Source organism: Coffea arabica, chromosome 4e (assembly GCF_036785885.1).
Source record: "Coffea arabica cultivar ET-39 chromosome 4e, Coffea Arabica ET-39 HiFi, whole genome shotgun sequence".
NCBI lineage: Eukaryota > Viridiplantae > Streptophyta > Magnoliopsida > Gentianales > Rubiaceae > Coffea > Coffea arabica.
In genome coordinates, this window is record NC_092317.1 from 29902572 (window position 1) to 29916723 (window position 14152).

General features: G+C 33.1%; 2 protein-coding genes and 1 long non-coding RNA gene across 4 annotated transcripts; 1 reads left to right on the top strand and 2 right to left on the bottom strand.

Annotated features, from left to right (window-relative positions):
* Positions 1-33: 33 nt before the first annotated feature.
* On the top strand, positions 34-1185 carry LOC140006098 (uncharacterized). The gene is made up of 2 exons (XR_011813704.1): positions 34-223; positions 311-1185. It is a non-coding gene; the product is annotated as an uncharacterized lncRNA (long non-coding RNA).
* Positions 1186-1216: 31 nt separating this feature from the next.
* On the bottom strand, positions 1217-6704 carry LOC140006097 (polynucleotide 5'-hydroxyl-kinase NOL9-like). Of its 2 annotated transcripts, none has more exons than XM_072047824.1 (9): positions 6307-6704; positions 5744-5831; positions 5608-5669; positions 4161-4327; positions 3825-4008; positions 3435-3615; positions 3134-3233; positions 2465-2592; positions 1217-1606 (listed from the first exon to the last, which is right to left on the bottom strand). In XM_072047824.1, the coding sequence occupies exons 1-9, from the start codon at positions 6492-6494 to the stop codon at positions 1553-1555; spliced, it is 1152 nt and encodes a 383-aa protein (XP_071903925.1). In that variant the 5' UTR covers positions 6495-6704; the 3' UTR covers positions 1217-1552. The 2 variants fall into 2 exon arrangements, with proteins under 2 accessions (XP_071903925.1, XP_071903926.1); XM_072047825.1 differs by having other exon boundaries at positions 5608-5641; positions 5734-5831; positions 6307-6703.
* A 3483-nt stretch (positions 6705-10187) lies between these two features.
* LOC140005762 (uncharacterized) lies at positions 10188-11061 on the bottom strand. Its single transcript, XM_072046743.1, has one exon. The coding sequence runs from the start codon at positions 11035-11037 to the stop codon at positions 10297-10299; it is 741 nt and encodes a 246-aa protein (XP_071902844.1). The 5' UTR covers positions 11038-11061; the 3' UTR covers positions 10188-10296.
* Between the last annotated feature and the right edge of the window lie 3091 nt (positions 11062-14152).

Below are 14152 nucleotides of genomic sequence, written 5' to 3' on the forward strand. Positions count from 1 at the left end.
CTTCTGGAATTTCTGAATCATTATCCGACATGAACTTGAGCTCTGTGTACCGAATGTGGGGCAATTCTGGATTTCTCCCATCCTCATTTTTCCATGACAGCAGGGGTGCTCTTGGAGAAGGGGTGGGAGCATTAGCATTCATCGACGAACTTCGAATGAATTTCGAGGAGGGTCTCGTTTTCAAAGGGTCCCCACAACAAGAACACCGAGGAACACCAGTCAGGTCACCTTGCAACCCTTCATCCTTCTTTCCTGATTTTACCAAATTTCTCTGGTCATCCTCTACAAAGCAATCGATATCCTTGTGCAGAATCCCAACAAGAGACTTGTATCTATCGCAATCAGAGTCTTTCTCTGTTGCAAATGAAAGAAGGCATCCATCACAGATGCTTCGTATATCAGACAGCTTCTTATGCACGTGGCAATAGGCAAGGGAAGAAATATCTTTCTTGTGAACTTCGCATATCGAATCATTGTAATAGAAATTTGGATTTCTGTGAACCAGAACATGATCAATCCTTGTGCAGAGCAAGCATGGGATTCTCAAACCAAATAATTTTGCAAGTTCGTTGCAGATAAAGGCAAGAAACCCATCGATGAATAGTAGAATTATCACCACCCATTCCAGGATGGCATATATCAAGAATTGTGGAAATTTTCCCAACTTTTCTTCAATAAGTATCTTGATAGATTGCGACATGTCTATGTGTAAGGTGTGAGACCATAAAGTTCTAAAAGGGGGATAATGTCAGGAAGATCAGAATTAAAAGAGAGATTAAAAGTGGAGGAGAATCAAGCTGCAGCAAATGAGACAGATCATGACCCCGGAGGAAAAAGCCAGCCCCGGATCATGATCTTCCTATCTCTTTAGATCTTTTCTATTACAGTTCCACTCTCTCTCTCTCTCTCTTTCTCTCTCTCCGTGCCAGTGCGAGGAAGACGAGGAAAGATTTGTGTGTAGAATTTTGAGGTTGCAAAAATTCAGGTGGGAGTGTTGGTTTGATGGTTTGAGCTAGATATAGTAAAGGGGTCACCAACTCACAGGTTTTGCTTCCAAGTTTCGAGAGAGGGAGAACCATTGCACCTAGATTAACGGTCCATCGCGCTTTCCATTTTACCCCATGTAGTGATTTAGAGTCGTTTTTGTAGGTGGACTCAATTGTAAATATATGGTCATTTTACCCACTTGTTTTCTCAATACCAGGGGATTCGAGTCTTGTATTGAAAGTATCTATATCATCTTCTAAACGAGCTGTGCTCTGAACCAAATGGTTAGAGCTTCAAACAGCTTCTGAAGCCATATTTACAGCACGCCCAAATAAAATTTTCCAAGCTTAAACACTGCCAAAAACTTCAAAGTCTAGTAGGAGTCTCAGGCAGTTTACTGAAGTAAATATCAGATCGTGCTCGGCATATTAGAACTCTACTTATGACTGAAGAAATTGCAGAGCCGTAGCATTAAAAAGTTGGGGAAGTACTTGGCTACATAATTAAATTATAGAGGAGATGGTACACCACTTGTCTTCACTAACCAAACAGCATCTTTAATCTCCTAATCTGAAGGCAATACATTGGCAGACATGTATGGTGAAACGCATCCTTGTACCTGAAGAAAATCATCTTTTTTCAATCAAAAAGAGGTATTAATAGATAAGAATGCATGCCGATGGAGTGGTCCTCCATGATTTTCTAAGGAAACCTAGCAAAACGCCAGATTGTGCTTTACCAAGAATTCCAAGAGTTCGTGAAAAGAGAATGGCAAGAAACCCATGATTCCCATTCTATTTTTCTACTATTTAGAACTGGAGAAAAGACCCAAAATGGTGCAAAATTAGTAACTTCATTGAAAGAAGCATAAGACATAATGTTTCCATAACAAAGAATCAGTCACCACCACCCTCTTCCCCAACCACACAGAAAGGAAAAGGGGAAGAATTATATTAGAAAGTTGAAACATCTTTTGTCATCAGTAATCCCAAGTTGACATGCCACATCAAACAGATTAATTGACATTTAAGTAGCAATTGTAAGCATAAGTTAGCTGAGAAAACAAAGCAAAAACCATCAGCAGGATTGCAAGCACAAGTAAGCAGACCAAGTGACTGTGAGGTCCCTAGTTCGACTCTTAAGCCCTCACCTTTTCCCATCCCCCTTGTAAGACTTGGAGTCTCCCTTTGGACCAAAAAAAAAAAAAAGAAATCTTCCATCAAATTGAAACTGTAGTGTGCAAAACTGATCATTCTCTTATCAATATCATGAAAGTAAAATAATATGTTAAATGTCAAGATCCATTATTCAATATATAAACACATAAAATGGCTGACCAGGATCTCATGAAAAATGGAGTTAAAGAGAAGAATAACTTAAATTCTAGCAATAACAGGTTACCCCAGGACCAAAAGTTTGCATATTGATTTGAAGGGGAACTAAAGGTATAATGACTTCAGGGGAAGGTATCCCATACCTGCAGTAAACAAGTGGGAATTTGGATAAACCCCTGTAGCAATAGATCAACCTTCTCCAAAGAGTCTGGAGGAACAGGGGTAATTAAGTAGAGGATGTTCCTAAAAGTATCAATACCTCTCACAATTCCTGGATCATAAAGACAAGACAGTAGGAAATTAAGCTAGAGTCTATGACGTTCAGCTAAAAAAGAAAGAAATCAGAAAGTACATTGTAAAAATTATAAATTATGTTAAAAAACATGTATGTCTCACACAAAAAGGGATAAAAACTAACAGAGAGCACCACTAATCTTCAGTGCAACTACAATTTTGTTTTCAAACTTACCAAAATGTTAAAAAAAACAGGTATGACTCACACAAAAAGGGATAAAGACGAACACAGAGCACTAATAAACTCCGCTGCAACTAGAATTCTGTTTCCAAACTTACCAAATGCCCAAATTGCATACCTGTCTAGGCTCAACCACATTAGCAACCCAAAATTAACTAGTAATGCAATGTGCCACAACTTGGGGCCTGAATATGTATGTGGATATGATTATCTCCAAGTACAAGCCCATATTGCATTTGTACAGAGTGAAAAAGATTTCTTATCCTCATGTCACATGAGAAAAACAAACTAAAAACGATTAATTACAGGTAGCATAGTTCTCAAACAAGTTACCTACCTAGGCCAATACAAGGAGATAAATTTTCACCACTTTCAGAACTGATGGCCAAGCCAACAATAGTTGCATTTAAGCTGTAGAAGATTTCAGTCTTTGGGACCTATCATCAAGAAACAATTGAAAAATCATGCCCTAAGATGGGTTTAGTAAATCATAAACAACAAGGACGATGAGAAATATCATGAAAGACTAGTCCAAGAAGACTTTAGTAATTTTTCTGAAAGTTGAGAACAAATGAAGTCTGTAGATCAACCATACAGCGGGAAATGAAGAACAGTGTATTCTATGTTACTGAACCAACCTGACAATGAAGATGCTTAATTTTGATACTTGATACAGAGATTTCAAAAGGGGGTTGGGCAGCTAATGCATTGGCGAGTTCCTTTATTGTAGTGATATTCAATTGACTGGGAAAGCACTGTCTGAAATATGCCATCACACGCAAGTCTCGCATAAGGCGAGCATCCTTCTGCACCAGAACCCTGTACAATACATTGAACAGAAGATTTGAAAATAAAAGACTTAATAGATTAAAGTGCTGATGCTGCTTGACCAATAGCAAGTCGTGCTAATTCTAGTATGCTTGCAAAAAGGGACAGCATATATTTCAATCTTGCTATTAACAAGATGTAGCAGATGCCAAGCTCTTACTGAAATGAAAATCCATTTATACACTTGGAAAAGGACATACGATCTCTTGAAAGAGTCCTGACGAGCTGAATTGACCTCAATTATGGTAGTTGATGTAGAATCATCCTCATCTAACCAAAACACTCCAACTGGTAGATTCTTACTCTCAGTCGATATGCAAATCTTTACCACATGTGTAGGAGATATGTATTTAAGCATGTCAACAAGGATGTCATAACCAATACCTGCCACAAAACATAATGTCCAGATTAGCCAACCTAAAGATTATGGATGAAAGAAACTCCATTACAAGCAGCAGTAATGCAAAACCAAGGCATAATTTATGTCATATCAGTTGGTAGAGATACAAAGATCAAAGATACTAATACAAGTATACCTTTCACCCATCCTGGAGTGTTAATGACCAGCGGCACCCCAGCGTGATGACGTTCTATCTTATCAAACATGCAGTACTCTTTGCGATAGTGGTCATATAAGGCGAATATGTATGTCAAGTAAGTTGTTGGATCCCTTTTTGAGGATATGTCGCCAAAGAAAAAGCATCTGAAGCAAAAGTTTCAGCCAAAAGGTAAAACATTTAACCCATAATAGAGCCATATATTCAGGATGATGCATCAATAACTGCCATATTATCTTCAATCTTATTTACACAATGTCTGGACAAATATCTGGTTTCCCACTTCAAAGAAGGGAATTTAATCTATTTGGCAAAGATATTAAGTTCAATCAGGTGGTAATAAACTTGAATTTTTGTAACAAAATCTCAATGCATCAGATGGAGTGGCCAAATGCAACAGACAAGGCTGTAATCATTTTTGTAGCTAGAAATTCATTTTAAAATAAAGAGCCCAGAAATATGTTCTTCCTTATAAGCAATAGTATGTCAATTTGAGAAAGCTAAGTTCCAGGTTTCAGTCAAGGCTGGTTAGACACCTTTTCCCCATAAAACAAAAATTCCCCACAACTGGATAGATCAGCATTACCAGAAAATAAATATTAAATAAAAAAAAAAAAAAAACAATCATAGAAAACAAATATAAATACTTCCCAAACATCTGTAAAACTTGTATCTGGAAAATTTGAACATCCTGTAGAAATGCCATCTTAAAGTTTCCATTTGGAATTGTAGTTGCTTATTGTAGCCATTTAAGCACATGCTTTTTATCTTCTAAGTGGGCAAAGACAACATCAATTCTTATGACCAACAAATCACTCGATAAGCTTTTCTTCTCCTTTATCTAACATGCACACTTTGCCTTATTTATTCTTGCTTTTACTTTTTTTTCTTTTTAATGGAAAACCAATTTTATGTCTTGAAGCCATACAAGCGGTACAAGTCGGACAGGATGGGGATATCAATGTTAATTTGTCAATGAAAATGCAGATAATTATTTCAGTTATTTCCCAATCTCCTGTTTCTCAAAAAAGAAATGTATCTCAAAAGCATGCGTTTTGCCCACTTAAACACCATGCGATATAAACTGCTGAGATATTAAGTGATACACAAGTGACCAGAAGAAAGAAAAAAGGAAAAAAAAATGAAATTGCAGCCCCTACTGGGGGGATGTGTTCCTCAAATACCCATAGACAAGCAGTGCCTCAAAGCAGAATGCTCAATGTTGATACTCATCTTATACTTTCCTACAACAGATAAGATTTTTAACCAGGATATCACAATAAATCCTTCATCGACTCAATTCAAGGCTAGTGCTTCAATGACTAGTCTAATGCTGCACCACTATCCACAAGAATGCCATAACTCAGAGACAAACTTCATAAACGTTACATTCAAGAAAACAAACAAAAGAACTTCAAAGTCATACCTCTCAGGCGTCTTTAGGCATGGGATGGTCAAATCTGGCCATGAAAGAGAATCCACCAATAACTATCAGATGCACACAACTATATTAGCAAGTAAAAGAGGCTAAACCCAATAAAAGACCACCAACCTGGAGTCACCTTGTCAATGACAGTTAGCGATAGAAGACCAGGAGGAGTAAACTCTGTCTGCCCAACATCAGTATCCAGATAAGCCACCTTTTTGTATCTGCAATTCAAAACTGAAAACCTCAATATCACATACAATATCAACAAAGTTTGATTCTTTCCATCTTATAATCTTCAATCCCACTTTTTCTTATAATCCATTATCTTTTGTCCCCTTTTTTTTGGGAAGTGCCAAGTGTCCATCAAATTAACCTAATCTATCATACAAGGAGGTTGCAAGAAGTGAGTTTGTTTGTTAATTCAGCTATCCAACTAAAAGAACTTTAAAATAAAAACAACTTTTCAGGATTATACAAGTATCCTTAGATATAAAAATCAGAACAGAGGATAGGATTGTTGAAGCAAATTTCAAGAAGCCCGTCTCTTCTCTTCAATCAAATACCCAAAACCCAACCGAAATTCACAGCAGTTTAAAAAAAAAAAAAAAAAAAGGAGTTGCATGCTATACCATCCACACGGCAAAAGAGAGAAGACGTAAAATGAGCAGAAGAAAAGTGAGAGTAAGGCGTCCAAACCTTTGGAGGAGAACGTTGAGAAGGTGGCGGGAGAAGGTAGTCTTGCCGCTGTTTTTGGGGCCACAAACCAAGGCAATAGGGGGAGGACAGCTGATGGAATCATAAGCAATGGTGTGTGCTGCATTGGACCATTCTTCTGGTATTACTATGCCTGCTGCTGGAGGCTCAGTCTCCCCAACCGAAGCCATCTTTTCTATCTCTATCAAATACTATTCGAGTCCCACCACTAGTACTCAGGTCTCAAGTCTCAGGCACTCTGCCTCTTCTCTATTTGAATAAATGCATGCAAGAAAAAAAAGAAGCAGCAGCACCCGCCAAAAGTTGTGATTGTACGGCGCTTCAGTTCATTTTGAAGCGTTAAAACGTGTGTTCAGATCCGAAGGCTCTCCTTTTGCCTACTTTTTTTTTTTTTTTTTTTTTTGGCCTGCTGACTTTGCGCTTTTCCCCCAAATCAAATAAATGGTTTAATTACACAAAACACCTAAGGTACACTCTAATTTCTATTTTGCATCCTAACCTTTATGCTGTGCTGATTAACTAGCACCCTATGTTCACGCATCGAAATTTGGAAAAAATAAAATACCTTCATAAATCCTAATAGCTAATCTAAAATTTTTCAAAAGGTAATCTAAAAATTAGTTTAAATTTTTTTAAAATTTTAAAAAAATCTCAAAATATATTCTAAAAACTCTTCTATTCTTAAATATCCCAAAATATTTTCTAAAAATATCACAAAATATACTCTAAAAGCTCTATTACAGTAAAAAAATTTTAAAAACACCTTGAAAAATAGCTAATCCAATAACTTCTCGACGAGGCTAGGAAGTTCGAAAAGCAAAGATGTCTCAGGATCTATATCTATATATATTAGAGAGGAGCTTTTTTACGAGGAGCTCCCACAAGCATCAGAAATCTGAATTCCTTTTACTATAACTTTAAATTTATTTTAATTCAATAACTCTTATCTTTTCCTTTTCCCTTTCCACTCTTCAATTTATGTGACCCACTAACCCATAAAATTAAAATTCCTAAATTTTAACTAACAAATAATAACCACCCCTGCAAAATGGCATGTGCAAATTCCAATTTACTTCTCACATTTACCACTGACATTTACCACATCACTGGTAGCAATAATTAACTGTTAATTTAAGAAACTCGCAATTACAAAAATCACATATCCAAAATTTAGAAGCTTGTTTGAATTACAATTTTCACAATTCTATGTATCTTATTGTCATAATGTATTTTACTCTCATAATCATTCACAAACCTGATGATCACTAATCCATTTTATCCATTTTCATTTGTCTTCACACAAATTGAATACAGTGAAAAAAAAGACTATGTATCGCACTCTCACCATGAATAAATCCTACTTACAAGCATTTCAATCAGTGACGAAACTAATATTTTTTTTTAGAAGAGCTAAAATTTTTCCTAACATAATTATTTTGAATGTGTTATGTTCAAAATAATTTTCATATATTTAAATATATGATATCTAAAAATATCAAATTTTAATTTTAATTATAACGGGATGTAAAAATAAATAACTTTTTAAAGAAAAAAATTAATTCAAAGGCAGTTAATTCACACATATATACATATATATATTCTCATAATATAAACTAAAATTGTAAAAAATTCCATCATTGATTTCAATGGCGTTTTAATTCTAAATTTGGAAGATTATAAAAAAGAAAACAATTGATCACAAAACGAATCCTACGCCATAGTGATTCAACTGAAATATTTTAAAAAGGTTCAGCAAGTTCACTTCCAAGAAATACAAGTCTCACTGAACATGTTTTTTTTGTAGTATGAACTCCAAAAAATTCAACATAATTACTTAAACCACCAATTTTAATTTTCATACTAAAAGTTGATTGATTTGAAAAATGTTCGCACATTTGTACAAGATTATCAAATCGAATGCATAATATTTGCAAGTATTTCATTTTGAAATAATTTTCGTCTATTTAAATATATGACATCTAAAAATAATATTAAGTTTAATTATAAAGGGATGTAAAAAATAAATAAATTTTTTAAGAAAAAATTAATTTAAATGTAGTTAATTCACACACACACACATATATATATAAATACATATATTCTCATAATATAAACTAAAATTGTAAAAAATTAGGAGGGCAAACTTTATTTTATACAAATATTTACACAATATGAATTAAAATTTTTAAAACTTGAGGGGGCTATGGCCCTCATTAGACCCCATTGGTTCCATCATTGATTTCAACGGGGTCTTAATTCTAAACTTGGAAGATTACAAAGAAAAAAACAACTTATCACAAAACGAATCTTACACTATAGTGATTCCATTGAAATATTTTAAAAAGGTTCACCAAGTTCACTTTCAAGAAATACAAGTCTCGCTAAACATTTTTTTTTTTGTAATACAAACTCCACAAAATTCAATAGAAATAATTAAACCACCAATATTAATTTTCATACTAAAAGTTGATTGGTGTAAAAAACTGTTCGCACCTTTGTACAAGATTATCAAATCAAATGTATAATGTTTGTAAGTATTTCATTTTGAAATTAAATAAAACATGCAATTACATTTATTTCTATCCATATATCATTCATTTTCTAATATTATTTCAAGATCCAAATTTTGCAAAAATGCAATTCTTGAGTGATCTACACATTTTGTCATACTTTGAACTATTGTTAGACAAATCTTAGATTTTAATTATGTTGGTATAAATTTTTTTTTTTTACTTTTTTCAAATTTACCTTTTATTTTAATTTTTTTTAATAACGTAAGCACTGTACATTGCACGGGTATTCACACTAGTACTACTATGTAATTAAGACAATAACAAGTAAGTTTGCTTAGTAATACTTTCTCCGTTCCGCTTTATAGTCTTCTTTTTTTTTATTCATCACAAATTATAGTCCATCTTCCAATATAGTCCATTTTTTTCACCAATAATTGCTTTAATATATGTGTTGAATGGTGTAATATATCATCATTATTGATGTTATAATCAATGTAAAGGGATAATGATTGGTAATACTCTTAATATTAATGTAAGGATATTTTAGAAAAATATGAGGCTAAATTTACTTTTCCAACTGAATTAAGTAATTTTTCTTAAACTATAGGAGAAAAAAATCAAGATTATCAAAATGTAATATTTCTTAAATCATGTAAAAAAAATCAAAACTATCAAAATGGGGCGAATGCAATAATAAATTCAAGAAAGTCAACACTCCAACGAATAAACTAGCATAAAATGACAGGCAATTTGCTGAAATCCATTGAATCCCATTATAGATTTCGTTGTACCGTGTTAGCAGTCAGTATTAAATACTAAATGCTCGTTTAATGCACTTCCCAAATCAAATGCATCCGTTTAGTAGATAATTAAAATCACCGTTTGCTTTATATGCCATAAACCACCGCCCGGAAAAGATAACTCAGTATGAATTTGTGAAACAAGGCATTCATTCTCATTTTCACTAGATTTATGACGAAGTCAATGCCAGATATAATGAATGAGCTCCCATACCTTAAAAACTAGTGGAAACATGGTGTAATGTCAGTAGACGTAGTTTTACCCTATCTTTCATATTAAAACTCAACAAAGAAAATTTCTGAATGGTCTTTGTTTTAAAAGACCATTTTAAAAGACCATTCTTATTATCAAAATAAAAAAAACAAAGATAATATCCAGCAAAAGCTACAATTTAACTCCATTTCTTCTTATTCCTTATGCACAAATTAAACACAGGATAACATTTGAAATACAAACTCGAAACAATAAATGAATGGTTCCATTGTTTATGGGTATTTTAAGTTCCAGTAAAATTTGTTTGGAGTTTTGACATCCATTACAATTTACAACTTTAAAAAAATATATATTTGTGTATTAAATTATGGAGGCAATGCCCAAAAAAAAAATAATAACAATAAAACAAAAAAGAAAAAAAATCCTTTAACAAAATTCAAGACTCTTAGATGGCCTTCTTTTTCCTGAAGGCCACCTCTGTGTCCAACCCGAATCCATCAACAGTCCGAACATGAACCAAGTTGGACCGTTTGAACAGTTTCTTCAACGGCTCCACGCTGTACAAATCATTCGCCGAGTACTTATCAGCCCGTTTATTTACCGACACGTGTAAAACGCAAACTCCGCCGGGCTTCATCGTCCGTTCGATCTCCCCCACGAACTTCTCCGGATAAAGCGCGTGATCAAACACGTTGGAGAACTCAAAGTCAAAAGTCCCATCCTCAAACGGCTGGTTATGAAAGTCGCCCTCCACAACTAGCGGTGGAGATGGGACCAGGTCCATCCCTATTGAATCGGATACTCCTACCCGTTTCAACGCCTCTACTTCTTGACCCATCCGGGCCCCGATGCTCAGTGCTTTGGAATCATTAGAAAGCAACTTCTTCTGTTTTAGCTCGCCGAAGAAACGAGTAAAGACCTGGATTTTCCTGTCCCAGTCTCGAGTTCTCCATATTTCTCGAAGCTTCAGATTGAGGGTCTTGTTGAGCTGGCGCTGGATGTAGGACTCGTATGTCTTGTATCCGGGTCGGATTTTTAGGCCCAAGCTTGTTTCTGAGGAGAATCGTTCTGGGTTTTTTGTGGTGATGGAAGAACAATAAGAGAGAAAAAGAAGGAAAGGTATGGAAAGGAGGAGAGTGAGAAGGAAGTATATGGGGACAAATGCTATGCTTGAGGTTTCTTTCATTTCTAAATATGCATGAAGAAGTTACAACCACGAAACATCAAATAATATCCAATGGTATACAATAAAGATATACAACAGCTAACATGCTAATTTATAGGAATAACCACATTAAATAAAGTACTAAAACATCTTAGACCACTAAATACAAGAAAACAATTAAAAGTAATGAAGTATATACTTTAGATTTGCATCCAAATAGTTTTAAGTAAATAGCTATCAAAATGAAGTGAAAAAATTGCCTAAATGGAATCATCAATAAAATAGCAAACAATTTGAAAATTATTAGAACTAATAGTTAAAACAACAAAAGTAGATGCAATCTACATATGGGAAAATTTATGATGATAAACTTGCTTTAAACCACAAATAATAATTAACAAATGTGATCCCCTCCCTACCATTTCTATCTAACATGGACAATTGAATTAAAACACTAAAAAATTATCACATATACAACCCGCAAGATTACATATTTCTTATAACCAAAAAGTAGATTGGTTAAAAAAAACATACCTATTGAGATTTCTTACAACAAAAAAGTTGATTGGCTAAAGAAAATATACCTATTGAGAAAAGTGTTGCAAAATGGGGAAGAGGAGTAGCTAATGTAGCAAACATCTAAATTCAAAAGGCTACATGATTGTGATGGAAAAAAGCTGTAAGTAATTGAAAAGAATTTGAGCAGATGGGAGGTAACGGCCAAGAAACCAAACTTCTCTACTAATTGAAATTAATTTAATAATTGTGTCTTAATAACTATATATCATAAGTTTGCAAATAACTGATGAGAAAGGCTTTAGGAAATTAAGAGACTTGGATGTTAATATAATTAAATGATTAGAAGGGCTTTTATGTAATTCCACTAAAACACAAGTTGAATTTAGTTGTACCTTAGCTGTGGCAATTGGACCACGGAGGTGTTTTTGAAAAATTTTACTGTAGCAGAATTTTAGAGTATATTTTGGGATATTTTTAGAAAATATTTTGGTATATTTAAAAGTAGAAGAGTTATTCGAATATTTTTTGGGATATTTTTTAAATATTTTAAAAAAATTTAACTATTTTTTAGAGTACCTTTGAGAGTACTTTTTAAAAATTTTTATAATATTTGAAAAACAAATTTTTAAAAAATAGAGCAATCCAAACAGAGGAACCTTACCAAGGGGAGGGAAGCAATGGGAAAGTTATTAGTTAAATTAAGAATTCACGGTTCCCTAATTAATGTTCTACCAATTAAGTTGAGACTTGAAAACTATACATGTTTCCTATGTCTCTTCTTTGTGTATTCGCTTGCTTTCTGTGCTATTTTCTGTCCCACAATCTATTAAATCGCCAAATATTCTTCATAAACGCCTCATCTTAAATCTCTTTCTATTTCACTTCATAAATATGTGTTCTACCAAATAAGTAATTGTTGGGACTCATAAACATGTATTCTATCCTGTAAGTAATTGTTGTGACTTAAAAGGACAAGAAAAAAGAATTAAAATAGGATGTTTATGAAGAATATATGGAGACTTGATAGATATTGGGACAGGAAATGGTATAGGGTTGAATACAAGATCTTTTGTGCTTTTGTGTATGATTCCCTCTTATCATTTTTTTATGCAGTTTGAAATCCTAACATGCATAATATGTGAGATTTTGTCCACAATATTAATGTTGTTATCTATTTTTATACTAAACTAGTCTAAATCGACTAATTTTTTATGGATCAATTCCACTTTGGACTCCTTGCACCTTAAATTTCAATTTTGAACACTCAGTATTGTGAACTCTTTCTTCTGCTAATTAATGTGAGAATACTCAACAAAATAACTATATTGTAGCCTCACCATTGCATACGTAGGCTTTATTTGATAAGCCAATTTAATACTTAAATTTAATCGATTCAGATTTTAACATGTTTAGACGTGTTTGATAACAAAAAATTGAACATTTAAATTAATTAAGTGGCACTAAATTTTGTAGATAAACTTACTTCAAAAAATAAGTCATAAGTTATTCATTTATCATTTAATATGATATACACTCAAATGTATGAGATTTAGTACTTCAAAATTCAATAACTTAATTGATTCTGATTTCAATTTTATTGAATGCACCCTTAAAATAGTATATCAAGATTCATATTAGTCTTAAATATATGAGATTTAGTATTTAAAAATTCAATAATTTAATGGATTCAAATTTTAGTTTTATTGAATGCACCTTTAAAATAGTATATCAAGATTCATATTAGTCTTAAACTTCAATATTGAGACATTTTGAACCCTAAAACCTTTGATCTATTTTACCTTGACTCAAAATCTTGATTAGGATTTTACTTTGACTCAAAATCATGTTCACTAAACTAACACAATCACAAGCACGTACACGAGCATAAAGTTAGGGTTAGTGTCACTTTGCAACATTAAGTTATGTCAAAATTCCCACTCTAGTGCTTAAACTTCAAAATGAGATACTTTTATTTCTACAGTATAAAATTTGTTATATTTTGATCCCTAAAATATAAAATCTACCCCACTTTAGTTCTTAAAGTGTAAATTCTGTGTCATATCAGTCACTAAAATATAAAATTTGTTCCTCTTAAATAATAAAATTTATCTCACCAATCATCTCCACATTGATTTTACTTAAGTAAAAAAAAATTATATTCTAGGAAGTAAAGTGTTCCTTTTCAAAATGTAGAGATCAAAGTGAAAATTTGGATATAGTTGAGGGGTGAAAAGTAGATAACCCCATACAATTGTAGTGCTTTGCATTAGTAATTCGCAATGACACTAGTTTTAAATTTTTGTTGAATCATTGTTATGACATTTGTAGAGTTTTATAAATAATAGAAATTAAGAAAAATATAGTAAAATATAGTGCTTAAATTGTTTGATTTCTCCCAGACCAGTTGATATTGTTGGAGACTTAAGTTTACCATGCATTCTAATATACGGAAAATGATAATGTGAGAATAATTTTTTTTGTGAAAAAAATGAAAACAACCCCACTTTGTACCCTTAAACCATACTCTAATTTTCATTAAATCCTTAAACTTTAGTTTTGGATACTATGCTACATAGAGTCTTAAAACCACCCATGTTAGCCCAATCATTAATGGAAT

Bases quoted from the DNA above. Each gene is read 5' to 3' on its own strand.
- LOC140005762 (XM_072046743.1), bottom strand. From the start codon at position 11,037: ATGAAAGAAACCTCAAGCATAGCATTTGTCCCCATATACTTCCTTCTC.
- LOC140006097 (XM_072047824.1), bottom strand. From the start codon at position 6,494: ATGGCTTCGGTTGGGGAGACTGAGCCTCCAGCAGCAGGCATAGTAATA. The intron at 4,328-5,607 runs GTATGACTTTGA...CTTTTGCTTCAG, and splicing joins TGCCTAAAGACGCCTGAGAG to ATGCTTTTTCTTTGGCGACA. The intron at 1,607-2,464 runs GTATGGGATACC...GATTTTCTTCAG, and splicing joins TTCCCACTTGTTTACTGCAG to GTACAAGGATGCGTTTCACC.